At 42.9% G+C, this 27,861-nt stretch overlaps 2 protein-coding genes across 6 annotated transcripts; both read right to left on the bottom strand.

The window, feature by feature from the left end:
* Positions 1 to 199: 199 nt before the first annotated feature.
* On the bottom strand, positions 200 to 7,145 carry nup54 (nucleoporin 54). Of its 4 annotated transcripts, XM_047569886.1 has the most exons (15): positions 7,022 to 7,145; positions 6,428 to 6,547; positions 5,687 to 5,770; positions 5,374 to 5,538; positions 4,923 to 5,009; positions 4,322 to 4,480; positions 3,759 to 3,985; positions 3,481 to 3,668; positions 3,206 to 3,402; positions 3,036 to 3,090; positions 2,724 to 2,817; positions 2,090 to 2,197; positions 1,560 to 1,679; positions 1,272 to 1,382; positions 200 to 735 (listed from the first exon to the last, which is right to left on the bottom strand). In XM_047569886.1, the coding sequence occupies exons 1-15, from the start codon at positions 7,062 to 7,064 to the stop codon at positions 607 to 609; spliced, it is 1,887 nt and encodes a 628-aa protein (XP_047425842.1). In that variant the 5' UTR covers positions 7,065 to 7,145; the 3' UTR covers positions 200 to 606. The 4 variants fall into 4 exon arrangements, with proteins under 4 accessions (XP_047425842.1, XP_047425845.1, XP_047425844.1 ...); XM_047569889.1 differs by lacking the exon at positions 5,374 to 5,538; XM_047569888.1 differs by lacking the exon at positions 6,428 to 6,547 and having other exon boundaries at positions 7,022 to 7,143.
* Positions 7,146 to 7,506: 361 nt separating this feature from the next.
* Positions 7,507 to 25,252, bottom strand: LOC124996608 (lysosome membrane protein 2-like). Of its 2 annotated transcripts, XM_047569803.1 has the most exons (13): positions 24,753 to 25,252; positions 18,498 to 18,639; positions 17,686 to 17,849; positions 17,249 to 17,440; positions 17,033 to 17,124; positions 16,441 to 16,560; positions 13,124 to 13,302; positions 11,217 to 11,335; positions 10,928 to 11,001; positions 10,762 to 10,813; positions 9,842 to 9,994; positions 9,628 to 9,669; positions 7,507 to 9,403 (listed from the first exon to the last, which is right to left on the bottom strand). In XM_047569803.1, the coding sequence occupies exons 1-13, from the start codon at positions 24,873 to 24,875 to the stop codon at positions 9,293 to 9,295; spliced, it is 1,563 nt and encodes a 520-aa protein (XP_047425759.1). In that variant the 5' UTR covers positions 24,876 to 25,252; the 3' UTR covers positions 7,507 to 9,292. The 2 variants fall into 2 exon arrangements, with proteins under 2 accessions (XP_047425759.1, XP_047425758.1); XM_047569802.1 differs by lacking the exons at positions 18,498 to 18,639; positions 24,753 to 25,252 and having other exon boundaries at positions 7,507 to 9,400; positions 17,686 to 17,963.
* Between the last annotated feature and the right edge of the window lie 2,609 nt (positions 25,253 to 27,861).

Genomic DNA, 27,861 nt, shown 5'->3' with positions numbered 1-27,861 from the left:
GATGATGATGATGGAAAAGGCCAGCACGAAGAGGTAAACAGAGGATGTCTTGTTTTAGTCCCACAACTACAAGTAAATTAATGTATGATACGTGCTTAGAGCAAAAACACACACGTGAACACGGTTCACACAAACATGATTGTAAAACAAAACATCGTTTATAGTAAAATGTGAAAGGATGAGATTATAAAGAGACACGTTTTGAATTTAAATGACATTTATTAAAGCTCTAACATCATAAAAAAAGATCTACAAAGATATATTTACAAAGCTTTCAATGACTCAATCCCATGACTTGTTTACATGCCAGTTCATAGTCCATAATCTGATTTGACATATGGGAAGCCAGCTATTATTAGACGGTGTGAAGTGTTTCCATTGAGCTGTGCGTATCAGATGGGAATGCACAGATTAACCAGGCACAGACAAGTGAGGCAAACGATGAGACGTGCCAAATGTTGGTAAAGGAAGTAAACAGAAGCCCAGTCTGATCTTTGCAAGTATATTTTAAGATTGTCCAGGAACAGGAATTAAAAGTAGGTGCTGTCTGGTCTGGGTTGAGTGGCCGCTGTCTTTCAGGACTGACACCGTGTTGGTGGGACAGACTCAGCTTAGGATGCCTCCTCTAATGTGTCCACTGTCGCTCAAGCCGTGCTCTATGAGTTTGATGTCCTCCAAGTCATCCTTAATGACGCTGATTAAATGACTGAGACCGTCCTGCTGCTGCTTTAAGTGCTGAAAACAGAGAAGAAAATCAAAGCTACTGATTCAAATACCTGGAGCTGTGTTTAAGATTCTCAGAATGATCCAACGTTTAGGACAAAACAGTGAAAACCTCTTTCTTAACTTTCTTTCTCACTCTTATCTCAACACATATTTAGGAGGCGTTTTTCCAATATTGTGCTCCGTGCAGAAGCCGATGTCATCACAATGTAACACTGTGTTTGCAACACGGATGGATACATTAATTCACCGGAGCTGAACAATCTGAAAAATGCCTAAAATTCAGATTAGTGGTCCCTTTGCTTCCTCTGGCTGTCAACAACGAGCCGGAGTAAACACTCCCGCAGCTGCATGAGAGAACATTATGATACAAACTAAAGGTAAGATACAGTCAAGGTACTTCACTGATATGGAAAAAAAGCAGGCCGCTGCGCTGAGTAAAACTTCTAAAGAGTCCATTAAAACTAAATGAATATGAATCTGTGCGAGACCCTGATCTTCCAGTGTAGCCTTGTTCGATAAGACGATGTGCGTTCGCCGACTCTCACCTGTTTGATTTCTCTGAGAAGGTCTGCGTCGACACTGTAGCGCTCTTCTGATCTCACAGCTCCGAAGTGATTTTGCATCCGGATTTGGGACATTAATTCATTCAGTCGACCCTGGAAGAGGCAAGACGGCACGGATCCCGTTAAACACACAATACAAGCTTTGTGTTACATATTAAATAGAAGTTTAATCTCTTAACCGCAGATCTGCTTCCAGAATTAATCAACTGTTCTGTTAAATACGTGAAAAAGAAATCACTGTATTCAGTGCTTCGGTGTAGACACACTTGCCTTGAACTGTGTGGGGGCATTGAGTTCTGACTGAATGGTGTCCAGCTGCACCCTGAGATGCTCCTCGTCCACTTGGATAGCGTAACCACTTTTCCGCTGAATCTCTTGTTTGATCAAGACCTTCCAAGAAAACAGAGGAGGAGGAGGAGGAGGAGGAGGAAGACGGGGAGGGATAAATATGGAAGAATCAAGGACGAGTAAGAAGGGAAATATGCCGACAGTGCCAGGGCATTCATCCAAACGGGATTGAATAACAGATGGTGCAGTAGTAGCTCAATTCATTTCACTAGAACCCTAAATGCATTTCACTGAACAAAGATCAGCTCCTGGGTGGAAAATACAGCCTTGCATCTTCACTACTGGAAGCTTTGAGTCGGGTTTTACATGTTCCTTGTGGCTTTATTGAAACATACTAAGACTGTTGCAGAGAGAGTGTATTATATTTGATCTTGGTCTATTATTATTATTATTATAATTATTAAAGAATAAAAATGTCTAAAGAAATGTCTTTTGAAGGGAGAGGCAGCTACCTGGAGCACTCTGTGAGAGAGATCCATCAGCTTCCTCTTGTACTGGGCAATCTTGGCCACTGTGGTCGCCTGGTTCTTCTGCAGTTCACTGATGTCACTGGAGATAATCTGAAAGGCCGCACATGGAAAACAAGAAGGAAGTACGATGTTAACATGTCTAGTGGTTCTCCTTTCTCTACTCCTTGGACACAATGTACACATTTGTCTTATTTGAGACATAAGGACACCGGATGTGGTTGTACCTGCCAAATGTTCAAAGTTCCTGAACTGATAGTTTAGTTTTGAAATATGTTTTGCAAGTAAATTGTTTCTGCTGTTCAGGCGACATAACAGAAGTGATGAGTTTCAAATTTCCTCACATCTTAGCCAAAGCGAATGGGTTCACCTCTGACTTTTAACTTAAAATAAATAAATAAATTCCACTCCAAATTCTGAGATTACCACTCACAGTTGGAATAGTATTTTCCAGCTGGAAACAACTAGCAGCTGGAAACAACTAGCAGCTAGAATCAACGGGAGTCGTCCTTGATGCCTCAAAATCTGATTTAAAATGACTACGTCGACAATAAGGTGGTGTTCAAATCCAGTCACATTTAGAGATTTAAAACTAGAAACAGCAACTATAATCACTCACATCCACTCTGGTCTGGTGCTGTTTAGTCATCTGCTCCTGGATCTGCAGCCTGCGGAGGAGCTCCTTAAAGCCCACCATGGGCACTGGGATTAACCTGGAGACAAACAAAGGAACGTTATTCAGAAAGGTCAGGCTCCTGGGTACTGGATAAACTCTGGGCTCAGGTTAAATAGCTATTATTTCAGTCCAGATCAGCCATAAAATGCACACTGCTCTTATACAGGATTTTGAAATCCAGGGGAATAAAACAATTAGCAAGTACTCTCCCACTTCCTACACCACGGAAGCCTACAACAGATCTTCTTAACTTACTTCTCTGGGTCAGGGTTGTCGACCTTAGCCTGCTCCCAAATGATGGGATCCACTCCTAGCAAGGGGAGACAACATTTTAGCAACTATTTAAAAAACAACCAACTCACATTCTGACAACTTGAAGAAAGAAAGAAGAAAAAAAAAAGAGGGCGACGAGATCAAGCATTTACCTGCAGGAGCATTTTGCAGCAGCTGTTTGAGCTGTGCTGGGGACAGCTCCGTGCGAGTGACCGACATGGCCACGGCGATCTGTGTGAGCTGGGCCTTAATGTTCGCCTGCTCCAGGTAGCTGAAGAGGGTAGAAGCTGGGATCCTCTTGGAGGTGCCATTAGGAGAACGCTCCACCACGTAAATGATCACCTCTGTCCTGAAAGGCACGACCCATGATTTACTTCACTTCACTGGGAGACATTAGTGTGTGTGAGAAATTATTATAGAAACTTACTGGTCACTGGGCAGGGCCTTGACACCGTCCACATTGACAGTGAGTGTCTGGTTGCTTCCCAGGACCTTGTGAAGAGACTCCACCAACTGTTGCTGCTGAGCTCGCACGTCGGCTTCCTTTTTATTGAAAACCAAAACCACCAAACCGTCCTCATCTTTGCTCACTGGGACGCAGCTATAGCCCACCGCCTGGAAACCACAAGACACACATGACTATTGTTTGATATTCAAAGTCAAATTAATGAAGTATTCAAATCTGCTTGAAATATCTGCGATTACCTTGAACCTGCAGAACGGGTTCTCCTGGGTGAAGTCAACAGGTGGGTTGTTGTTGCTGTAGTAGCCCTTCCCCGTGCCCCAGTATGCCTGCAGCTGATTCCACTTGGCGAGGATGGAGTCACGCTCATCTCCCAGCAAGGTGGGAGCTGACAGAGCGGTGACCTGCTGGTAAAGCTGGGTGGGCTGAGCCTGGCCCTGCTGCTGAGCCTGCTGGCCAAACAAACCTCCTTTTCAGTGAAGGAGAGGCGAGATCGTGTGAGAAATGCACATTAGTTGGTTCAACACGCTGTTATTGCAACTTGATACTGTATCTCAAAACCTTCTATGTGACATTTAAGAAATAATTTCCATTTGTATAAACATAGAAATATTCAACAGTCATGAAAATATTATTGGGCACAGATACGGTGTGAAGGACATGAAAGTGAAACTGCTAACGTCAATAATAATTATATTACTGGGCCTGTGTAAAGACACCAGCTCATTCAACCATAGTTAATGTGTTCAGAGGCTGCTTACTCTTTATATACAATACAATGTAATTTGGAGACACATGCTCTCACCTTGCTGCTGCTGGGGCTGTTGGATATTGAAGCCTCCAAACCCACCCAGGCTAGTCGTCCCTAATCCGGTTCCAAACCCTGACGTCCCAGCGGTGGCCCCAGTGCCGAGCCCAGTAGAGAACCCGAACCCTTTGTTCTGTGTGTTACTGAACAGGCTTCCTGAAACACAAGTATTACGCACCAACACAGTGAGAAAAGTACATTAATGCCACTGCATATCAGTCACAGCACTGAGACTACATTATGTAGAGTGAGAGAGACATCTTGTGGCAGTTCGAGGAAGTGTTACACCACAACTCTGAGGACAAGTTAAAGAATTTCTTAAATGGTATCTTTAATATTTTATTCGTAAAATATTACCACACGTGTACACTAAGTCCCAATTATATAAGTCTACAGTATTATATATTCTAGTTTCTCTTTAGTTTAGTGCAACAGATAATAATTGTAGAAGTTATGGCTGTTGTTGAGTGCTGAGTTCAGTTTTTCAACTAGAAAAACTATTTATAGATAGGTTACTGAAAAATAAAGGTTTGTAGCAAGCCTAATTTGAACACAAAGACCGACAAAAGGAACGTCTGAAGGCAGCTCGGCTACTAACCTGCAGTGTTGGACGGGGCGGCAAAGCTAAAAGTGGATCCAGCTCCTGCAGCAGTTGTTGTTGTTGTCCCAAAGCCACCGAACGCACCTGAGAAACAAAGCGAATCATGACGAATGCAATAAAACCAAGGTGACACAAAATGAAGTGACAGAATGAATGAATGAACTTCTGACATCCAGAGGAGCAAAATCATGATTTTATGATTTTAAGAAAATGAAATACTTCCATTTAGCACCTGTCTTGCATAGAGGTGAAAATGGACTGAATTCCACAGGAATCAAATGAGATGAGTGCATAATTCAACATTTTGTCTCTTCATGCAAATGGAAACAGCAGAGCTGAGACCAGGTGAGATAAAACAAGTCACTGCACCACATAGATGAGGGAAAGAAATGAGTGAAAACATGTGTTTACAGACACGAAGCAGAACTGAATCACAAAGGTCATCTACCTGTGCTAGCCAGGCTATTGCCAAAATTGAAAACAGTGCCAGTGGTGGTTGCTGTACCAAAGCACCCCACATTAAAGCTGACTGCTGGCGGGTTGGCATTTAAACCAAACCCCCCAAAACTAAACCCACCAGCCGTGGTGTTTCCAGCTCCTAGCCCCCCAAATCCTGCAGCCAAAGCAGGCAGGCAGCGAGAAAGAGAGAATGACATGGAGGAGTTAAATGACCTAATGTTTTATTTACAGTTGCAACACACAGTCTTCAAATGCCTTCAAAGAGGCCAGTCTAAAATGACAGTACAAAATATGCGTCTCACCAGTGTTGGTGGAGCCAAAACTAAATCCTGTGGCTGGTGCAGCTGCAGTGGTGGTGGCCGCCCCGAAACCAGGGGCTGCAAGAGCTACGAAGACAGAGCACAAAACCGAACACGGTGTTAGGAGTTGGGTACAAAAAGACAAAACATCTAGAAAAAAGAACATTACACTGATTAGCCGTAACACCGTGACCACTGACAGGTGAAGATTATCTGGCTATCGTGACACCTGCCAGTGGGCGAGATACATCAGGCAGTGAGTGAACATTTTGTCCTCAATGTGGTGTTCGAAGCAGGAAAAACAGGCAAGTGGACGGATATGAACGGCTCAGACAAGGGTCTGATTTTGATTGGTAGACTCTTCCGGGGAGCTCATGGTCTGCAGTGTGCACGAAGGTTCAAAATAAACAATCTCAAGTGCAAGCCAGTTGACTTTGTGTTCTGTTTTTGTTTTTTTATAAATGTATAGTTTATTAACAGCTCCTTCTAGACATATACACCGCATAGAATAACCTCAAAGAAAACTAGTGAAAACAAATGCATTCTAACATAAATGTCCTTCACTAAACCTTAGCTTCGTGAAGGATGTGAAGTGGAGAAAATACAAGTCTGGCCAACACAGTAACACAATCTGGTGGATCAGACCGTCCTAGTTAGGGCAGGGGCCAACTTAATTAAAATAGACAAGTCTTTTTTAACGAGAATCTGCTGTTATAGGAGTAAGCAGACGAGCTCCGGACTTACTGCCGAATCCGGTTGTGGAGGGGGCGGAGGAGGTGGTGGTGGTGGCCGCGGTGCCGAAGCCAAAGGCCGGGGCCGCTGTGGTCTTAGCACCGAATGAACCAAATGAAAACCCAGACGTGCCTTCACAAGAACATAGATCACGCGATAAGTCTTGGCTGTCATGACAGTGAAGTTGCAGCTGAATTTCAAAATAAATTCAGGGGTAACATCAGGTCTCGGATAATTTTTTTGACTAGCCCGCTAGCTAACGAGGCACATCGTACGTTGCTAACTACGAACTGCAATCTGCTTCCCTTAAGCCTGTTTTATCACTAAGACGAGTGGCCGCATATCTGACATTATAAGTACCTAGTGTCTAATGTTAACGTGTGTTAAATTAGAACTCTGTAGAGAGTTTCCCATAATATTAATCCTTAGCCGCCGGTTACGAGAGCAACGTAACGGCAGTTAGAGGTTAGCATCAGCTGACCGTTTATATTTATTAGTCGTGTACAAGCACAGAATTACCCTAAATTTGAGACTACATATAAAACGCATGTCTGCAAGACAATTAAAATATTTATATATTTTTTAAATAAACATAAATATCCATACTTGCTGCTGGGTTACTCGTGGCTCCGCCAAAACTGAACGCCATGTTGACTGCCGTCACCGCCGTCTTCTTCTTCTACGGTCTATTGAGAGCAGCAGAAACACAGCTGCGCGCTTTACCGCCCCCTGGTGTCCATAACAGAGCGCTACAGCAGCGGGAGACGGACACCTCGTGAAAATAACACAATAAAAAACAACTATTTTGGTGGATTGCGTTACACTGTAAACAGAATGCGCACTATTTTATATGAGTCAACAAATATAATTACAAATCAGATTCCATTTGTGGGGTTTGGTGCAGTTATGTAGCTATTTCTAGTATTCAATACTGCGTCATATTTTATAAAGATAATTTAGTGTAATCTGGAAACTAAAAACTCAGTTGTGGAAACATGATTTTGACCTGGTTAATTGAAGCTCACAAGTAAGTCCACAGTTTAGAATCCCTGTAAATCCATGTGAAAAAAAAGATCAGAAAGGAAGACAAATGTACTGAAACTACTTTTTATTTTTGTGTACAGAGCAACAGAAAGTATCAACAGTCAACGTTTCAAAACAGGCTGACAGCTAGAAGAATATGTGGTTATAGCAGAAACAATCATTTCAAAAATAATCTGTAATCAAAGTATGGCACAAAGGAGCACAGTGTACTGTCCACTGGGTGCGTCCTGTTTGTTTTTTTTGTCAGTGGCAAAATAATTTATGCAGTTTTGTGTGTAACACTGTATTTTGTTTTCATCAGACATTAAATCTACCCATTCACAATTTCTCTCATAAATTTCCTACTACATTTCATAAGGTCTTATTTGTACACAAGTGAATTAAAGTAAGCATCGGACAGTGAAATCAAATGAAGAAGGAAAGAATCACGTCACTATCGTCCGATTATATTCATTGCGGATTATCACAGTGCTTGTACTGAGCTGGCGAGAAATAACTCATAAATCTTTGAGACAATAAAAAAATAACTCATCACAGTTTCAATTGAATAATTCAGCATGATAACTTATGCATGGCACCTGAAATACAACATTCTCGCCACGAGCATTGAGTGAGAAATCCCCTGCACGACGACCCCGCTGTTCCAGCAGAGCATTTTCACAGTTCAATTTGACTCCGTTAGCAGTACAGTAAAAAAAAAAAAAAGAAAAAAAAAAAAGAAAAACGCTCAATTTATTTTGTTGGATAGTTTGAAAAAACAATATGCACTTGAGAGCGGATTTGTTGATGCGGCATCCGCGTCAGGAGAAGTCCGGTAACATTTATCCTTTTTTTTTTTTTAAGGCACAGCATCTAAAACGCGAGGCGTACTGATATGATATGGCGCTGTCGGTTAGTGGAAGCAGTTATTCAAGGCACAAATACTGTATAGGCACACGAGTTCATCGGGACTCAATGAAAGAATCAGGGTTTTCAAGCAGAAAACGAAACATCCCGCCCTATCCATAAAGAAAAGCAAATATACTTGTGACGCTCTAACTTGAGATGATCTCAATTAAAACATTTCTATATTAACATTTACAAATAAAAAGAAAAGAAAAAGAAACTATTGAAGTCTTACTTTACAAAAATTAAAGTATCCAAAATATACAGCGGTTTGTCTGGTGTCCATCCCCGTCATGCACTGAGAGGAATGTAAGCAGTTCTACATGCCTTACTCTGTATGTTTACTGTATATACAAACATGATGTGCACAGGTTTCCCTCTAAATATAGTGAAAATAAGGATGAGCCATGGAAATGTTTTGTAACTTTACATTTAGGACGAATGAGACATAGTAATACTGAATAAAATACTTTCTCCTTCTCTCTCCCTGCTTCTAAGGAAAGGCCCCCTGAGAGTGATGAATGATAAAAAATAAAAAAAATATGGGATTTCCTTTTCCTGCTCACTAAATAACCCAAAAGTTCATATCAGGAAGAAGAATCCAGATCCAGCCAAACAGATGATGATGATGATGATGATGATGATGATGATGATGCGATGCATCCCGCGTGTCGGATTTAAAGAGGGCGTGTTTGTTTTCGAAACACTACAAAGTGCGCTTTCCGTCTTCAGTGGCTCAAAAAAAAAAAAAAAAAAAAAAAAAACCGCAGCAGCTGAGAAGCGGCGTTTTCAAGAACACCTTTCTCTGGGAATACACTGTGCTCAGGCGGCTCTTCAGAGATCAGACCTAACATGTAGTGCACCATGTTTGAAGCTAAAAACCCCACTCGTATACCCCCCCTAAATCAGCTAACCCACCCACCCACCCGACGTCACAAAGCCCCGTCCTCAAGCCTGTGGGTCGCCTTTAGGAGTCAGGCCTATGTAGGTCCCATTCTGGGGGTCGTCCTTCTCCTTGTCATTGACCGGAGAGTAAGAGGTGTCTTCTTCAGCGGTCTTCTGGAACGATTCAAGATAAAGAAGCGATTTATTTTGTTATATTGGAAAAGAAAACCTTTCTTCTCTTTGTTTTTTTTTGTTTTTTTCTAAAACCAATAATAAGTTTAGCGTACAACAGCGGAATTACTTGAAGTTGGGGTGAAAGTCATTCAACTGAACGTGATTCAAGACAAGAAATAAATTAAACAAAATCAAAGCATGCAAAAATAACCATGAACACTTACAGCATAGAGAGCCTTGGAAAACACAATGCGCTTAACTTCATTCTGCACGGGGACACACGGTGACAAAAACATGCACGGTGCCAATTAGTGAGCGGCTAAGGTTACCTCAACGATTTTACGCAATTATCACTCATCGGGCGCAAGCAACGTTGTAGTTAGTTGAATGTTGTAGTTAGAGGAGTGAGAGGAGGGTGGGGGGGGGGGTCGTCGTTACCTTTTGTTTGCGGGCCCGGACCAGAAGGATGATGAAGACGACGAGCAGGATGCCGCCAAGTCCCACAATCACGAGCGGGAAGTTGGACACCAGAGTGACGATCAGGAGCAGCTTGTGCACTTTGGCTGCGGACGCGTCGTCAATCACCACGCTCTGCGCATTTACAGGCGGATTTTGATTGACAACAAATATGTGAGAAGAGGAAGAAACAACAACAACAACAACAAAAAAAAGGACATGGAGACTAACACACACTGTAAAAAGGATAAATTAATAGAATAAGGTAGAATAATAAAAGATTGATATAAGTGAAATAAGAATAAATAAATAAAAATGTAAAATTAATAAAATATAAAAACTCTAAGACATAATAAGATTGGAAGTAGAATGATATAAAATGAAGAACAAAAATATAGAATGAAATATAGAAAACTCAAAATAAAAAAGCAAAAAAAGTAAATAAATAAATAATAATAAGTAAATAAGTAAGTAGATTTTAAAATAGGCATAACGTGTCTCAGCTGGAGTTTGGAAATGGGGACAAAACTAATCAGATTCTGTCCTGTGGGGGAATAAAACTGAATTTATTCCAAGTGTTTAGTCAGTTCATAAAATCCTCAAAGTGGGAGGAGACTGATGGTAAACTGATGTAACTGAATCCTGTGACATTTATTCTTGGTGAGACAGCATATTTCCCACGAAAATGTCAACGTTTTTTTTTTTTTTTCGTTCTGCCTCGTTTCCAAAAACCTCTTTTTAAGTCCAAAAATGTCTTTTTTTGGAAGAGGGGCTGAGGTAATGGGGCTGGACTATTTCCTGGACAAATAAGGGTTACTTCTTGAGAACCAGACAAGTTTTTTTTTCTTTCTCCAGTTTTCACTGTAAGCCAGTTTCTTTTCATCAAACAAAGAACTTCTTACCTCGTTGATGAACATTACAGGAAAGATGGTGTCATTCAAGACTCTTGTATTTCTGTCAGTGACAAAGAAGAAGAAGAAGAAGAAGAAGAAGCAGTCATAAACACTAGAAATATAAATGAACCAGTACTGTGAGGTGTTTAGTCTGTGCCTGAACACTGATACTCACGGGAATCCAGATAATTTGCCGATCAAGACGTTAACTTGTGCTCTTTTGCTTGCACGTACAATCACTCCAGTTGTCTGTTAGCAAAAAAGAATAATAATATATATAATATTAATAATGTAAACTATCATACAAGTACAAGGAGGATAATAACTACAGCTGCCATTGCAACATGTAGCCACTAGGTTGTGTAGCAGCACATCTTAAAGCAGCTTTTGCTGCAGCGCAGCTCCATTAAAACTGCAAAGTGGACCACAGAGTGCGTTTGAGGTCGTGCGTCCTGCAGGCTCACCGGGTTGATGTCCAGATACGTCTGGTGGTGAGCCCTCTCGGGGGACAAGCCATCAAAGGCGGCCACGTATTTAGGATCGCCCAGGTAGAAGTGAGGAAAGGAGGCGACGACCGGGGCACCTGGGAGAGGAGAGGAGAGGAGAGGAGAGGATGAAACGTGAGACTGGAAAAGTTAAAATTTCAGAGGCGTCCGTGTGCCTCCTTAATGAGACGCCGCTTTGAAAGCAGTCATTAACTGGAAGGTTTTCTAATCCAAACGTGCATAAGGAGTGCTACTTTTGTGTTCCCCTCCAAAAACAGGTTTTATGGTTAAAACACACTTGAAATACAATATATATATATATTTTGACTTCCACCTAATGAAAGCCACGAAGCAGAAAGTAAATGAGGCTCTGCTAAAAGCTCTCCACGGCATCTCAAATTTCACACCACACGCTGAAACAATGCCCCGTCTATTTTAGTCATATTAGACACCTGCCGCCCTCTTCATTGAATCTTCGCCTGGATACATGAGTGGAAAGGGTTAATGTGTGTATATATATATATATTTTAGTGGCGTAGCGTTGGACGATGACGCACAAAGGCAGTCAGCTGACAGAGACAGACAGTGGCGTAAGAGCCTCTCAGCATTTGTTGGTAAACACAGTGTGTGTGTGTGCTAAATTACATTTTAATATCCCTTTTCCTGCCGTTTGATGTCTTATCTTATCAGGACAGGTGAAAACTAGGGGACCAGATGATAATCTGTCCTTCTGTCGCCGGATGGTCGGCGTGTTATTCAGGATCAACTCCCCCAAGACAGATAAACGGAACAGGTACACCAAGGCACAATAACGCCGCTTATTAAACTAATTAGAAAGGGTAACAAAGATCCAGATAAGGAATCGTGTAACTCTTGCCGGGTTCCTTCCTCGTATTGTCCGAGGCAGTCGGTCTGAATTCCAACAATTTCGCTCGGGTCGCGATAAGAAACCATCCAGCTCATTCAAACACTTCAGGAGAGGTCACACCTGTGCACTATCAATGTCGAGGTCTGGACGTCCGCATTTCAAGCGGAAAACCAAAAGCAGCTCAGCGGGAGCCGCGTGCGTGCTCAGCAGCAACAACAGAGTCAGATGGTTGTTGTGGCGCAGTTGGAGGTGCTGATGAAGTGGGCCAGAGGTGACGGTTTTCCCCTTCTCCACCCGCGGTCACCTGAGAGGCTGTTCACATGACAACCTGCAAGGTCACCGTGGCACAAATGCACATTAATGGGCGCTATTAATTGCTCAACACCCTGGCCCTCTGCTTAACCCTTTCTGCTGAACTCCAAAAGTGTTTTTTGCTCTTTATAAGGTGTGTTTTTACGTTAATGTGAATTAACAGCTGCATTTCTGCAAACCACCGAGGCTTCGTGCGAATCCGTGTTAAAGCAGGCTTTTCCAAATCGCTCCGGCCTTCACCTCGAAGCAGCAACGTTACCAGGACACCAGGAACATGATTGCAACAAGTTACAAATCTCTGCTGGTTGATACCGAAACGAGCAGGGACATGAAAGAGACACGAGGGACGACTTGGCTGTAAACACGCTCTAAAAGGTAATGCCTGGTCACATTCAAGGGCAGAATCAGGTGACAGAGCTTACCGCCTACAAACCAACACTCCCCCCTCACACACACACACACACACACACACACACACACGCACACACACCCAGCCAACCCCACCCCTCAGCTACCAGGAAACTCATGGTCAGATGGCGCCTGAGGTGCGGAGAGAGCTGTGTCACACGGGTCGTTTAGGGGGTATTAGCAAAACTGGTGGTGGCGCAAAGGATAATAAAAGCACTTCCGCGACTTTTAGGGGCCTGAAAGTTTCAAGTTGGGCTGGCAAATGAAAGAGTTTGAGGCCGCACAAGGTGACGTTCACCTTTCCGACAGGGGCTGACTTTGAGGAGGCCCGATCCCAGGCACTCCCTCGGGGTGACGCAGAAGCCCTCGTTGTCCGGGTTCTCCTCCTTGCTGGCCAAAACAGAGTGCGGTGGCGTGAAGCGGTAGGCTGGGAGTCCTTTCACCTCCACCTCTTTCTCAAACTCCATGTAGATTGTCCTGCAGAGGAAAGCCACAGTTCACATACTACAATAAAAAAAAAATTCAACCGGGATTACACAGCATTTTATGTATCTTTACCGTCTGTATTGTAATTACATAAACATAAAACCTATATCGAAAGAAAGTTTTGCTAGCTGTAATCAGCATGGCATACACTGTGTTTACATGCGATCCTTGTCCCAGTTTACATGCAACGGAGAAAATCAAATAACTGAGGGGAACATGTCCTCCTCCTCCACACTAGGTGGCGATACGTGTCTTTTCAGCAGGACAATACCGCGTTAATACAGCCCCCTTTCTGGTTGACCCATTACGTCATATAATAACCAAGACACGTTCATGCTTCAGACCGGCATTTCAAACAACAACTAGATGGGTAATAGTTCATCTTCACATAATGTGCGCGCTACACATGGTGCAGATAAGATGGCGCTATCCCTCAGACTGTTCTTCTACTGACTCTCTTTATCATTTTCTTCTGCGATCGGCTTTCTTGGTTGTTTTGGTTCCGGGGTCACACGCCAGCGCAGAGGTTGTAGAGCATGCATCCAGCATGCACTTTAACATCCAGTTAAAGTCAGATTAAGGCGCATACATGCCAGAGAAAATCGATTTCTAACCCTATTATCTGTGCGTCTTAATCTGATAAGGAAAATCTCAGATTTTAGTCGGAGTAACGTGTTTACATGCACTTAAGTTGTCCAGTTAAAGTCAGATTAAGGCAATAATTTGTTTTTTTCACGTGCATGTAAAAGCATTGATTGAGTTATTTAGCAGAAAAATATAATTTATGTGACCTGCTCTAATTAAATGAAGTTGATATCTTTCCAAACGAATGTCCTTGTAGCATAAAATTTGGTTTTGCTTCATCAGAGCAACTGTAGCTTAAAAATATGTCCTCTCAAGGTTTACGTAAGCTTCACACATACTTATAAATACATTTCTTCAAGGATGGAGGCCTGCGATATTATGAAGAGATTTCTAAACAGCCAATAGGAACACGTGGGTTGATTAAAGCAGGAAAAAAAATAGTTCCTGTTTTACAAAAAGCCTCTCTAGATAACTTTGAGAACCAACTTTCAGGAAAGGGCCCGTTTGACTTATACTGACGCATGCCATTGTGCTTCTTTTATTGTATACACGTCACACAACATAGCGGTGCATTGTGGTACTGACCTTCCCCTTTTGTACTGGGAGCGGAGGAATCGTGAATCTTTAATCACGTTTTAATGCTTTTTGTGTTTTTACAGCTTCCAAGAGAATCGTGTTATTGTCGGAAGTTCATCCTTAGTCGGCAATTCTGTCCTGTCGAGGGAATCCCGACAACTCTAAGAGAGAACAAAGCCCTCCATAGAGTATCTGCCAACTGGCCGGGAGGATGTGGCCCTTAGCTATGCAGCCCACCAATCGTGCAACAATACTGTCCGGACCTTTCCCTTGACCCTTGTGGGAGAAGCTGTGCGTTTCTACACCAGAGCAGCGTGTAAGCCTCCACCTTGTCCTTTTATTAAAAGTTTTTTTTTTAATAACAATGATTTTCAAGCTTTTCTTACCAAGGACAAGCTTGACTTGTTGCAAAGGGGAAGTTGATATTTGAGCAATGGCAGCTGTGTGCAATTCATCAAAATCTTGAGGCTTTTGCGGCTCAGCTGTCAGTTTCTAGACCGAAGGGTCACACCTCGTCAGATGGGAATTCATGTACTTTTTTTAAACCGGCAGATCGCACACGGAGATATCGCTTAATGGTTTCAACACAAAGCGTTGCTGAGCTAATCTTACAAGGGCTTAAGGGTCTGTGTGTGAGAGGTCAACGTGAATGACTTAAGGAAGCACTTCCTCTAGACATTATAATAAAAAAATGTACAGGAAGCAGGGAGCCTTCCCTTTAGTCACAGTAGCATGGTCAGCCACTGATGACGCTGCCAGGCAATGAATAAGTAGGTGAAAGTGTTTCGTAAATATTTGGGGTAGGGGTTTTTGACGCGCTTCCAATCAGAGTCAAAGGTAGGACCGCACCACTCCAGCAGATTCTTTCCACGACCAGCAAAGCAGGAACAGCCTCTGACTTTTAAGATCAAGGTTCTTTGCTAAATTAGAATCTCTTGTTGTCATCAAGGATAAGGACAAAGCACTTACATTTTGCGGGAAACAGGGCTTATCAAAGCTGCTTAGTCGGCGCACAAATTAATTCAATAAACACATCCTGATTTTAAAGATTCCGGATGGTCCTGCCCAGATTAGCGATACTTGCACTATGCTCAGCACTTGCCAACTTGTAACATAAAATGTGTTTTTATCATTTTCATTCATTAATTTTTCCCCCCTTTCGCCTCGGTCTGTGATTAACGCTCAGCTGTTACTACGTATTCTCTTCACAGGTTGGTGGTTTTAATGTTGTGACCGTCGGTATAGATAAACTCCACATTTCCTTGCGAATCCGTTTCCTTGAGGAATTTCTAAATTGCCAAAAGTCAAGGGTTGATTACAGCAATGAGACTCCTACAGCTTAGCCCACATCAGTTCTTGTCAACAACCATGAGATATTTCTGTCTCTTCCCCTCCAACAGTCTTCCATCATCATTAAACTGCATTAAAGCGACACCCTTCTCTAAAGTGCTTTCTAAAAAACAATTTAAAAAAATAAAAACTCCTGTGAGAAGCAAAGTCAACAGTAAACAGAGGTCACCTGCGGGGCTGTTTGATCTTTGATCTTATGATAACAATGCATGGGATCCGAAGCCTCTGGACATTATTTCCATACCAGATGTGAAAGCCTCCACCCGAGCCTGGTCGGTCATGTTCCAGAAATAGACGTCAATTCATAACCAAACCATTCTCAGGTAAAACTGGGGACGATGTAAATCCCAGCTGTAACGTAACACCGCGATGCGGCGACATAGCACCTTAGTGATGCAAGGTTTCAATGGGAATTGTCCAAATTTAAGCTTGCTAGTTTGCACAAAGAGCGAGGATCATATGATGCCAGTTGTTTTGCAGATAATAGGTAATAAATAAAGCAAAATACTACCACATAAATAATGATTAAAAAAAAGCACACAGGATCACAAACATCATAAATGTGTGCACAAAAAATCTTGAAAACCCGCAGGAAAGCATCGTGGTGCTGAACTGTACCTGCACAGGTCTGGAGTGAAGATGTAAAGGCGTTCATCCTTCTCCAGCAGGGGATGGAACGCACTCCCATCTGATCCATTAATGCTGTTGCTATACTCAGACCTCCATAAATCCAGCTTGCTGCATATTTAAAAAAAAAAAGAAATCACATTTTTACATATCTTTTTAAAATTTCATCAGTGTCTTTTTTTTTTTTAAAAAACACATCACATTCAAACCAAAAATGCTGGAAAGAGGAACACGGTGGACAAAGGGCTTGTCCACCGTCAACAGCATTATCATCTCCATCTTAATAACAGTAAATTACAATGACATGTTTTGATGATCAAAAGAGTTTTTATCTGAAAGGCGCCGAAAGAAAAATAAATAAAAAGCAGGTTCCCATGAGTGCAAGGGCAATTAGAGATTCCAGGAGAACAGACACTACAAATAAAAATAATAAAATTGGATGTGAAAGCACCAAACACCATCATTAATGGCAAAAAAAAAAAAAAAAAAAAGGAAAAGCAGATTTGACCAGATTTTGTTAATCCAAAGATTACGCAATAAAGTTTCATCGCCATGGCTGAAAACAGAAGGGGAGCCTGTCTACCTTTGACCTTTCCATGTTATGATCCGGCCATAGTCCATGTAGTTCTGTGTTCCAGTGTGGTAGATAAACTCCCCATCATTACTCCCGTTTTTCTAAATCAGACAAACATCCATGTTATTTACAAGAAAAAATGTTTCGTTTTTTTTTTTTTTTTTTTTTTTCTTGGGCAAAAAACGTTAAGAACTCTTCCATCATCAAAATTCGAGCTGTACATGCCTTGTACATGAGGCCAAAGGTCGTCTCGACGTCAGGGTTGGTGGAGGAGACGCGAACCAGAAGGGGGTCCTCGTAGCCCCAAAGCAACTCATCCACTGTGCGCGTCGTGAAGAGGCCGGAGTTGAGAGAGTTCATCCAGACGGCCACCATGGGGGCCTTGAAGAAGGTCCCTTTCACCTTTTCCATTACAGCCTAGAGACGGGTTAGGGCGAGGAGGAGGAGGAGGAGGAGGAGGAGGAGGAGGGGGGGGGGGGGGGGGGGGGGGGGGGGGGGGTGAGTGCACAATAATGCAGGATGCATTAGCGGGTGGTGCACTGAGGAAACACTTAACAAAGTGCACAACGGCAGCATGTATGTTACAGTACACACAGTCCACTTTCCCCCTCTTCAACTTCCACTCTGCCCCAGTTCTCTGAGACATTCTGTCCACGACTCACCCAAGCGGGGATGTTGACAGTGGTGATGTTATCCACAGCTGGGTCACCCACAGACCTCTCTCGCAGGAACACGAAGCTTTTCGTGTTGTACGCCGACACCATTTTTTCACTTTCTATCATGCTCACGTTGTCCTTATACCTGTACTCCCTGTAGACGAAACGGCGGGACAGACGGCGATCAGCTTTAAATGTTTGTCGAAGGTTTGCAACATCTTTGGCTGCAGATGATGCGTCGGTTAAAAACTCGGCGAGCACTCTTTACACAATTTGACCCGACTGGTTAAACACATCCGTCTGAGATTAGGTAACCCCGCCGAAGTTAAATATAGGCTAAGTGGCAGGGGCAGATAATCTCGACGTGCGCCGCGTCTGTTGTAACATTTTTGGTGCTTCAGCAATGAACCTTGATATTTATTTAAGCTGTTCGATTTAAACGCGGGCAGGACAGGTTGTTTTATATTAAACTTTGAAAAAAACTTTGAAAAAAATGCTGACATTCCTCTTGGGGTTTACGAGCAGAAAAAGAAACAGAGGCTACAAGCGAGGCAGTTGAAAAGCAGAAGTGCGGAGCAAAAAAACAAGCACTGACTTTGACTTTTGTTTTTCTGCTGTGAAAACAAACTTTATTTGTGGCTGTGGTCGAGTTTGGCAACACAATCGACACACGCAAATTTAGATTTTATAGGCGAGGTCTGTATCACACATGGAAATTATCTTCTGAAGTCAAGGCATGGTGTCAGGACTTTACAGTGTTTGTTTTTTTGTTTTTTAAGTCGGAGGTAATTGATCTCTGGAGCCACTGTCGTTGAGGGTCGACTGCTTGATCACAGGCTTGGCCCCTTCGAGGAACTCTTTCTCGTTGGTCAGGTTGAAGAAGAAGTACTCCATGAAGACCGGAGGGGGAGGGGCCTTCCATGAGTCGAACACACGGCTTCCCTCCACCAACACGATCTCCTGTTGAAACATTAAGTGGCGTTTTAAAGCATCACTCACTCGGACTCGCTGCGCAGAGATAAATGCTGATGGACGATCTGAACGGCCGGTGCACAGTCAGAACGAACATGTGTTTCGAATCTGAAGTTTCCACTCAAACTAAAAACAAAACCAAAGAACAAAAACATCCACGGGGGGTCGCATGGTGGTGGTGATGGTGATGGTGGGGGGGCTAGGCTGTCTTAGCGTCAGACAAGAGCATCGGCCGCTCACATGAATGGTCCGAGGGGAGACCCTTCCACCGCTCCATTGTCAGCGGTCGCCACTAGCAACGGGCACTCGGGGAGGGGGTGAACGCCGACATATCATGTGATGCCGAGAGCTGGATGCCTACTGTTTGAGCAGGCCTGGGACCTTAATGATCTCAGCCACATTCCTCAGGACCGAGCCTTGTGAGGCCCTGGAAGTGGAACACAGGCGACTATCCTGTTTTCTTTCTTCGCTAAGAAATGCCACGGCCTGTGGACCAGAAAAAGCCCTGATACACAGCAGGGCGCCTCTGAGATGCTGTAAAAACACAAGGAGAGAGTGGGGACGGAAAGAGGCGTGAGGAAATCTCACTTTGACCCAGTTGTGTCAGATTTGTTAATAGCAACAGTTCGGTATGAAATTAGCCCAGAGGAGCTGGACGCGCCGAGAGCCGTTATTTCAGGAGGGGGGAGTGCGTGAACCCCTCCTCCTTTGGGGTCCCCTCCACTTGCTCAGAGACAAAAGTTTAGTCGAGTAGCCACGGACAATAAAGCTGTCACCTTAGATTGAGGAAGGGACAGCGTGGTCTTTCCACGTCCTTGTTTCGCATGTGACCCTCCCAGCACGGCGTAGAAAATGCATGGAAAACAGGAACAGGGAAACCCTCTCATCTCAGCGCTTACCACCGCTACTCTAACACCACTCCCTACGAAAACACATGTAGCAGGTGAATACACAAATACACACAAAGTCGGGGCTTTGATGTCGAGACGCTCACATGAATAGATGTGAACAACTTGGGGCGCAGCTAGAGGCTATTCATCGAACCCTCCAGTCATGGTACACAAGCTTTGCGTAACCTAAATGGGTTTGTCTCACTAGTGGCCAGAGCACCTGACAAAGCTCAGCTGTTACTGAACGCATTGAAATGATATCAAAGGTCAGTTGAGTTTAACGTGAGCCCTAAAAGCCAGTGGATACCGATTTGCTGAAGAGGCATGATTAGCTTGAACAATGTAAGGAAGTTAAAAGGTAAAAGGTAGTTCTATATATAAAAGTGAAGCCAAAGTTTATACAAATACTGGTGCATACTTAAGTGTCCTATTTTCTGATAAGCTTAGTTTTAGGTAGTTATTTGTTGCTATAGAAACAGAATGTGAAATCGTGATGGCGACATGTTGCCATGTCAACCGGTGAGGGCTGTGAGAGTACGGTAGGCTATATAATCTAACATTTCATTGCAACTGGTGGAGGTGGTGCAGAGCATATCGTTAATTAAACGAAAACACAAGTGAGTCTGGAGGAAGGTCGAGTCATGGCTCCACTCTCGGACCGTACTTCGTGGACTCTGGCTCAAAACTCGCAAGATGGCGCCGCCCGTATCCCAAACTGAGAATAGCTTCAGTTTGGCTAATGCAAGGAAGTGGGGACGCGTTGTCCACATTTATATACAGTCTAATGTCCCTACTGATCCAGAATGAACTACCCATCACAAACACATCGTCTAGCCCAGTTATTTAGGCCAAGGACCCCCAAACTGATGTGTTCTATATTAAACCGGCCTAGTGCTATTTATAAATATACATCATTATTATCATTTTGCATTCAAGCTATTCCTTATCCCTTCACTAAAATATGTCAGATTCGTGTTAATGAAATTTAAATTTGTGGTGGGAAATTAAAAAATACTCAAAAAAACAACAACCAATGATTTTGCAACCCACCTGCAGTACCTGCACAGACCCCTAGGGGTCGCGGACTCCCTGTTGAAGACCTACGGCCTAGCCGACTTAAAGATACAGCGCAGATCATTTGTCTCGCCCTTCTGGCAGAAACGCGAATAAGACCAACACTGCCACCATGAGTAGTCCATGACATACTGTATATCTACTGATTACAGCCTCTCCTCTTCTTTCATCGCTCGCTAACGAAGAAACACATCCGATCTCTTCCATCAAATGCTGAGCCTCTTTTTCATCTGGTCTGGATGTGTCTTGGGTTGTGCTGCCGCTTTGAAATTTAACCCGCAAAGTCGTGTGCACAAGCCTAGCTTACAGCGTTTCTGGCGACTGCTGGTGTCAAGAAGCCACCGAGGCTAACACTTCAACAAACTGCAGGAGATGCAAAGGCATAATGAAAAGAGGGCAGTGGGAATACCAATATTTACCTTAGACATGATATTACTAAGAAAACTCTATGCTGGTAAAAGACTACCATAAATTTCACCATTCTCCATCACCATTGTTACCAACTTCAACTCTGGGGAACCATTACTTGCAGACTACGTCTCTAGGGGCTTGATTTACCACTCGGCTGTTGCCAAAACATTTATCTCGAAACTTTAACGCAAGCCGGCGAGACCACCAACAAGGGGCCGCTAGCCAATATGTCTAGACTAGTCTATGTAAAATTACCAAATTCCTATTCACGGAAAAGACATTTTTCACCATCACCCTCTTATTAGGGTCATTGCACACTGACCCTGGTTGACTCACAAGCTGGAAGCTGAGTCGCTGCCAACCCTGCTAGGTTTCCTAATAAACTTAGCAGTGTGAAAGAGGCTTAGCACACAAAGAGAGTGTCTGCTGCTGGGAGGGGCTCCATGGGAGGGGATCCTTCACACCGATGCAACTGGGGTAAGGCAGTAACTGGATACAGCTGGAATAAATCATCCTTTCTCTAAGCAATAAGATGATTATAACACGCAAGGTGTCACACCTACATGTGTTTTTACTTGGTCATCAGTCAAAAATGGATCTTTGTGTACCCCACATGTAGAAGTAAATCATCTAATATTAAAAATATTAAACATTGTCCTATTTGGATTCGGTTCATAAGATTCCGTATTCATTTAAATAGGATTTCACTCCAAATCAAGGTCAATCCAGCGGTGCTCGTAAACTAAACCTTGGTTCAACCGGCGGTATTCAAAACTTTATGTTTGTTTACTGTGCGGTTGTTTGACATCAACTGTTTGCATGGCAAAATGACAAAATCCACACTCTGTAATAAAAACCTTTACAATTAAACCTGTGAAGGAGGGGAAACGACAACTTCAAGCGTTATTTAGAAATTTAGAAATGGCGGGACAAAATGAACACAGATACAATAGAATATATGTTCTTAATAAGTTAACTGAAACTTTCTTGCTTAGTGTGTGGACATACTCTATGTTAATAAATAAACGTACTAAATTCCTGCAGCCACAATCCCCGCTTTAATCTTTTTAAACACTGTAATCTGCAACAGATCGTACCACCTTGGTACGATCCTTTCAGAAAGTTCTAATATTGAGACGTACCCACGCACACAATTTACACCTGTCAGCGACAACAACAACAACCGCCGTGCCCACACATGCTGCTGCTGTTGTCGCAGCAGCAGCAGCGTCAACAACCGCCGTGCCCCACACCCATACCGCCACAAGCCACCAACCCTTCCCCCGGCTGGTTTGACCTCAGCAATTTAATGACCTGGTTACAACCCTGCATGCTCTCATTATGGGCAGGCCAAGAGGTGAAGCTAATTGTGTTTTTGTGATGGGTCTATAAACCAGCATGTAAAGATTTACTAACAGAACTTAAAATGGTAGAAATGTAAATAAGTAGGTAACAAGATAAAACTGCCAGGGAATGGGTTTTCCCTTCAGCCACTTCCTTGTTTTTGCCTGTTTATTCTGTTGGTCTCAAACAAAACTCCAGCATAAGGAAATTATCTAAATTCAATCAAAACAAAACTAGAAAGCTTTGATAATTACGCCCTCTGAAGCCAATACTTCTCACAGAAAATACATCTGATAACTGTTACGGAAATGCCAGCTTGATACGAAAACAAAGACAAAGTCGCGCTTTTTCATAATGCTAAATGTGCGCCAACGCTTGTCTCATGTCCGCACTGTTATCGAAGTAAAATGAATCCTCTGGGAAGGTTTTCACTGGCCAGCAGCAAGGAAACCAAGGAAATCGAGGTCGCTGTAAGTTAATGGGCATGTTTATACGAAACAAATGCTTCACTTAGGCAACAGCACAACTTCAATATGTATTGTTCATTTAGCCAGGGGTTATTAAAGGTGCTTCCAGCTGGAGCACAAGAAAAGGGAATTCCTCCACAGGTATGGATATGGTATGCGAGCTATGCATAACCAGTCTTGGCTCACAGCATGACAGCATGCTCAACTAGTGAATATGAGGATTAATATTGCCTAATTTTTTTTGTGAAACTGTACCAACCACGCCTGAATAAGTAAACAGAGACCCAGGCTGACAGAGTCCACGGTGTATTTGTGTAGAGACCCGTTGGCTGCTGATCAAACACGCGTTGTGTGCATGACAACGCTCACGTTTGCATAAGTTTAAATATTCATTTCCCATCGGCCGCGACCACCAGCCCACTATCACAGCAGCCACCGTCCTTTACATGAAACAATGCACGGATGGATCTGAAAACCACGACTCCGGAGATAATCTGGACGACCCCCGGCTTTCAATATCTGTGCCTGACAAGCGTGACCAAAAACAAACTGCATCTTGGTTAGTTTCTTTTTTTTGCGAGGACTGCTGGCAACGAAGGCCAACTTTGACCTCACCTCACCAGCGTTTGGGTCAAACGTAAAAGAATTACATTCAACGATGAGATGGCGCATACTCTTTACGCCAGCAGGTGGCACTAGTCTGTATTTGTCTTTCAAAGGAGAAAACAAAAAATTGTTGCAGGGTTAACTGACAGCTGTGAAAATGTTTGAGTACTTAAAGGTACAGATGGGAAGAAGATGTAAAACGGGAAAAGCCTTGAGTGCATGCAGTTTAGTTTACTTTTCCAACTAGCGGAAACTAACCACGTCCTCTAAGCTGAACGGCCATAAACCAAATACTGCTGCAGGGGCGTGACGCCAGAAAGACACACACAGCCAGACTGTTGGCTTGGGGTGGCGACATAATAGAAAAAATAAAGAAATAAAGAAATTATATATATATATCTAGTGAAAAAAAAAACAGAGAATACCATAAGCAAAAAAGTGCATAGAATTAAATGTACAAGAGATAGAGATGGAAGAATATACAGTGTATCCATAGGAATGATAGTGTCCATTAACATGGATAACAGAGTTTATTTGGATCTTTAGTACGTGACAAAAATAAATAAATAAAGAAACCTTTCTAGTCTTTAAACGTAGTGCATACTAATGGCCCAGGAGCTGTGGCTAAAGTAGTGCTGAGAGTGACTAGCAGTGGCTACTGAACCCATAATAGGCCATTAACAGCGCATCCTCCTTCGCCCCAGTTTCTTAACTGGAGCCGCTCTTTCAAGAATGTGACACACAGCTGTAAGAGGAAGATGCATTGTGGAGTCAAAAACCTCTTCTTCTTCTTTTTTTTTTCTTTAATCGCTGAATTGCACATTTTAAATCCCAGAGCAGAGCTTCAACACGCGAGTCGATTTCCATAAAAGTAATGCGCAACTTCCCCCATCTATTAACATTAAAAAACAAACAAAAAAATTATATTCCGACTTTTCATGTTATTTTACATTTTACAGACTAATACGAGCGGGAATACTCCCTCATCAAATGGTGTGATCTGATGACTAGTAACGTAGTAATGGCATGCACTGGAGCGCTGGTGCGATAAGGGGAGCCTTCAGCATAATCCTCTGAAGTTTGCAAACTTTAGCCAGGGGCTGTGAATGGGACAATCCCACCATTGTGGCGTCCCCCCCGTCATTCCCAACACAACACAGGAGTCCATTCAAAAAGGACGAATATGAAAATGAAAACACTCATACTATACATTCAAGCCGCACGCCCCCACGTGCGCGTGCGATTGATGAAGAGCGGAACTGTTATGGAGTGAGACTTTAAGGAGGGGAGGTGGGGGGGGGGGCTTTACCTTTTTGAGGCGGTTGAGCATGTAATTGCGGCAAATGTGAGACAAGAACAAGCCGATCCCGAAGACCAGCAGGGAGGCGCACATGATCCCGACCGCGTAAATAGCGCAGGACCTTCGCGTCATGTCTGCAGGTGCTGCTGCTGCTGGTGGTGGTGGTGGTGGTGGAGCGGCGACTCTTTGAGAGGATGAAGCTGCAGGAAAAGACAAAACAAAGAGCTCCCACCTCGATATCCCACCTCCAGTTGGGGTTTAGTTCGCTTTGATTAGTTGCTTTTCTGAAAAAAAGAAGAAAAAAAGTTGCAGAAAAGTTTCTTCTTCAGTGCTGTCTGGGCTGCAGCTGGGTAACGGCGAGGAGACGTTTGGGTTTGTCCACGTTTCCAAGTTTCTGTGAGAGTGAGAGTTGCTGTGAAGTCTGGGTATCTGTGACCTCCCAGTGGCTCGCTGTGCTCCCTCTTGTAAGGAAGCGGTGTTAGAGGCCTATGGCTACATGAAATAAAACGTGGAGTATTTGTAGCGGACTATAAGGTCTTCACCCTCCCTGCGGACGAGGAGGCCTCTGATTGGATGGGAAGGCTGGTGTGTGCCTCAGGGGGTGGGGAGGTGGTGGTGGTGGAGGTGGTGGTGGTGCTCGACTGGGAGCGTGTGTGACGCGAACGCGCCTGCGCCCGAGGCTCAACAGTATCTATAAGATCACCAAACTGATATCACACCCGAGGAGAAGCAATAAATAAATAAATAAAAATAATTTAAAAAAAAAATAACTGCTGTAACTTTAAGCTGAGTAAACATGAGTCACACAGGCGAAACTACTTATTCTTGCTATAAATATTTTTGTTTATTTTTTTATACACTATCTTTTAAGGTGAGCATTATTAACGCGCCATTAAAACTTTATTTAAAATTTATTTTAAAAAAAATCGAAACTAATCCTGTGCTCTACTCTCTATAACACTGCGGATATCCGTCGCTGTGAAGACCGCTACGATCTGATACTTCCGTCTTGTTGCACACTTCACTGTGATAAAAGGCGGATCGGATTTATAGAGGGGCAACAGGAAACACTTTAAACTGAATGCGCGGATGGCGGATGCAATACTCCAACTCCAAAAACAGTGCACACTTATACACCCAGGGCGCTTACACATTTTTATTTATTTATTTATGTTTATCTCACCTGTTAACAGACTGTCCTATTTTTTAACATGTTTCTATACTGTAGAAATACAGTAGAGGTCTCCAGCTGAATAAAGATCAATATTCCCCACATGACGTCTGCAGAAACTTATATATCTTACCGATAATACTGTAATACAAATCCAGAAAGGTTACATCTGGATTCTGTCACTTTTCCTTATCCGATGACTCCTGCCCAATCACAGGTGTAGGAGTCACAGTCGCCAGTGTCTTGTAATATTCTGTGATGTGAGCCAAAAATTATATAATATATATTTACATTTTTGGACATAATCAATGCAAAAACACATTTATTTTTCACAAAGAGGTTTAGTTTTTCTTGCAAGGCCAACATTAAACGCAACATTAGATTTATTAAAAGACATACAGGATAAGATAGGAATACAGAATGCATTAGTACAAGTGCACTGGTTAGAGAACACATGGTGAAAGATCACAGTCTATTAATAGGGCATTTTACAAGTTAATAGGTGTGCAAAACAGAGCCCACTTACTCGGAGACTATTAGAAGCTCTCATGAAACTTTCATACTAACTGAAAAACGTAACGCATAGATCAAGGTACACTGCAGCTGATGTCATGTACTTAAGATTTGATACTCACCACATACACACAAACATACATTACAGGCACTTAACAGCTGAGCTCTTTAGCGGTTATTGCACATTTCCTGATATAACCAGATCCTTAATGCAGTCAGCGAAACAAACAGGTAAATTACTTCGGTCTTTAGTTTCACAATTTTTAAAAAAGATTCAAGTGTAAACCACTGACGTGTAAAGTGAATAAAATTTGTGACAGTTCAATGTAGGTGCTTCTTTTTGTTTCTGTTTCACGTCCAACATGACACAGGTGATTTAATTTTGGAAGAGTGTGGTGGAAGTTGTTGTTAGTGTGCTGCTCTTGATGGTTCAAGCAGAGGCTCTGAATAAACGACTCCCGTCTTTTGCAGACAATCAACCAGTCGTGTTTCACTTTATTATCCGTCATTATAGAAATATACACTCACCAGCCACTTTATTAGGTACACCTTGCTAGTTACTATCAACCTAATTATTTAATTAAGGCATATTATCAACAAGGTGTTGGAAACATTCCTCACAGATTTTGGTCCATATTGACATGACAGCATCACACATTTGCTGCAGATTTGTCGGCCGCACATCTATGATGAGAATCACCTCATGCCAAAGGTGCTCTATTGGATGGACATCTGGTGACTGTGGAGGCCATTGGAGTACAGTGAACTCATTAAGAAACCAGTCTGAGATGATGTGAGCTTTGTGACATGGTGCATTATCCTGCTGGAAGTAGCCGTCAGAAGATGGTACACCGTGGTCATAAAGGGATGGACATGGTCAGCAACAATACTCAGGTAGGCTGTGGCATTTAAACCATGCTCAGTTTGTACTAAAGGACCCAAAGTGTGCCAAGAATATATAGCAGTATGATGACTGAGCAGCCAAACCATTCACATTTCAATAGAAACAAGGATCAACGCAAATTGGGAGGGGCCGCTGATATCCCTGCTTTGCAAAATATTAGATATTAATATTAAAATATTAGATGGAGCCAGTCTAACATTCCACTCTTTTCCACCTGCGGCTGTGAGGGCACCTGCTGCTGTCAACTAAGACTGATTTAATGGGGTAAAAACGTACCAACCACCGGCCAGTTTGCCCTGGAACAGACCAGGAGCCCTAGGAGCTGACGGCATTGTGCGCTGTTAATCTCAACGCCGCCATAAAAAAAAAAACACGCTTCTCTATTAACTATTAGGTTGATAACTGCGAGCAACTAACTAATTAATGCCAGAATAGTCGGATTTAGGTTTTATAAGATTCCCAAAGATCCCGCGAGACGGCATATGTGGATAAATAATTACTTTTTTGGGCCTTTTGTCCCTTAATGGACA

This window comes from Mugil cephalus, chromosome 19 (assembly GCF_022458985.1).
Source record: "Mugil cephalus isolate CIBA_MC_2020 chromosome 19, CIBA_Mcephalus_1.1, whole genome shotgun sequence".
NCBI lineage: Eukaryota > Metazoa > Chordata > Actinopteri > Mugiliformes > Mugilidae > Mugil > Mugil cephalus.
The sequence above is the reverse complement of the archived record's forward strand: the minus strand, read 5'-3'. Positions and strand labels throughout refer to the sequence as shown.

Coding starts and splice junctions, on each gene's coding strand:
- nup54 (XM_047569886.1), bottom strand. CDS start 7,064: ATGGCGTTCAGTTTTGGCGGAGCCACGAGTAACCCAGCAGCAA. Junction 5,539..5,686: donor TTTTGGCTCCACCAACACTG/GTGAGACGCATA, acceptor CTTTGGCTGCAG/GATTTGGGGGGCTAGGAGCT. Junction 736..1,271: donor TTCTCAGAGAAATCAAACAG/GTGAGAGTCGGC, acceptor CTCTGTTTTCAG/CACTTAAAGCAGCAGCAGGA.
- LOC124996608 (XM_047569803.1), bottom strand. CDS start 24,875: ATGACGCGAAGGTCCTGCGCTATTTACGCGGTCGGGATCATGTGCGCC. Junction 10,814..10,927: donor GGCAAATTATCTGGATTCCC/GTGAGTATCAGT, acceptor TGTCACTGACAG/AAATACAAGAGTCTTGAATG. Junction 9,995..10,761: donor CTGTAATGTTCATCAACGAG/GTAAGAAGTTCT, acceptor GTAAATGCGCAG/AGCGTGGTGATTGACGACGC.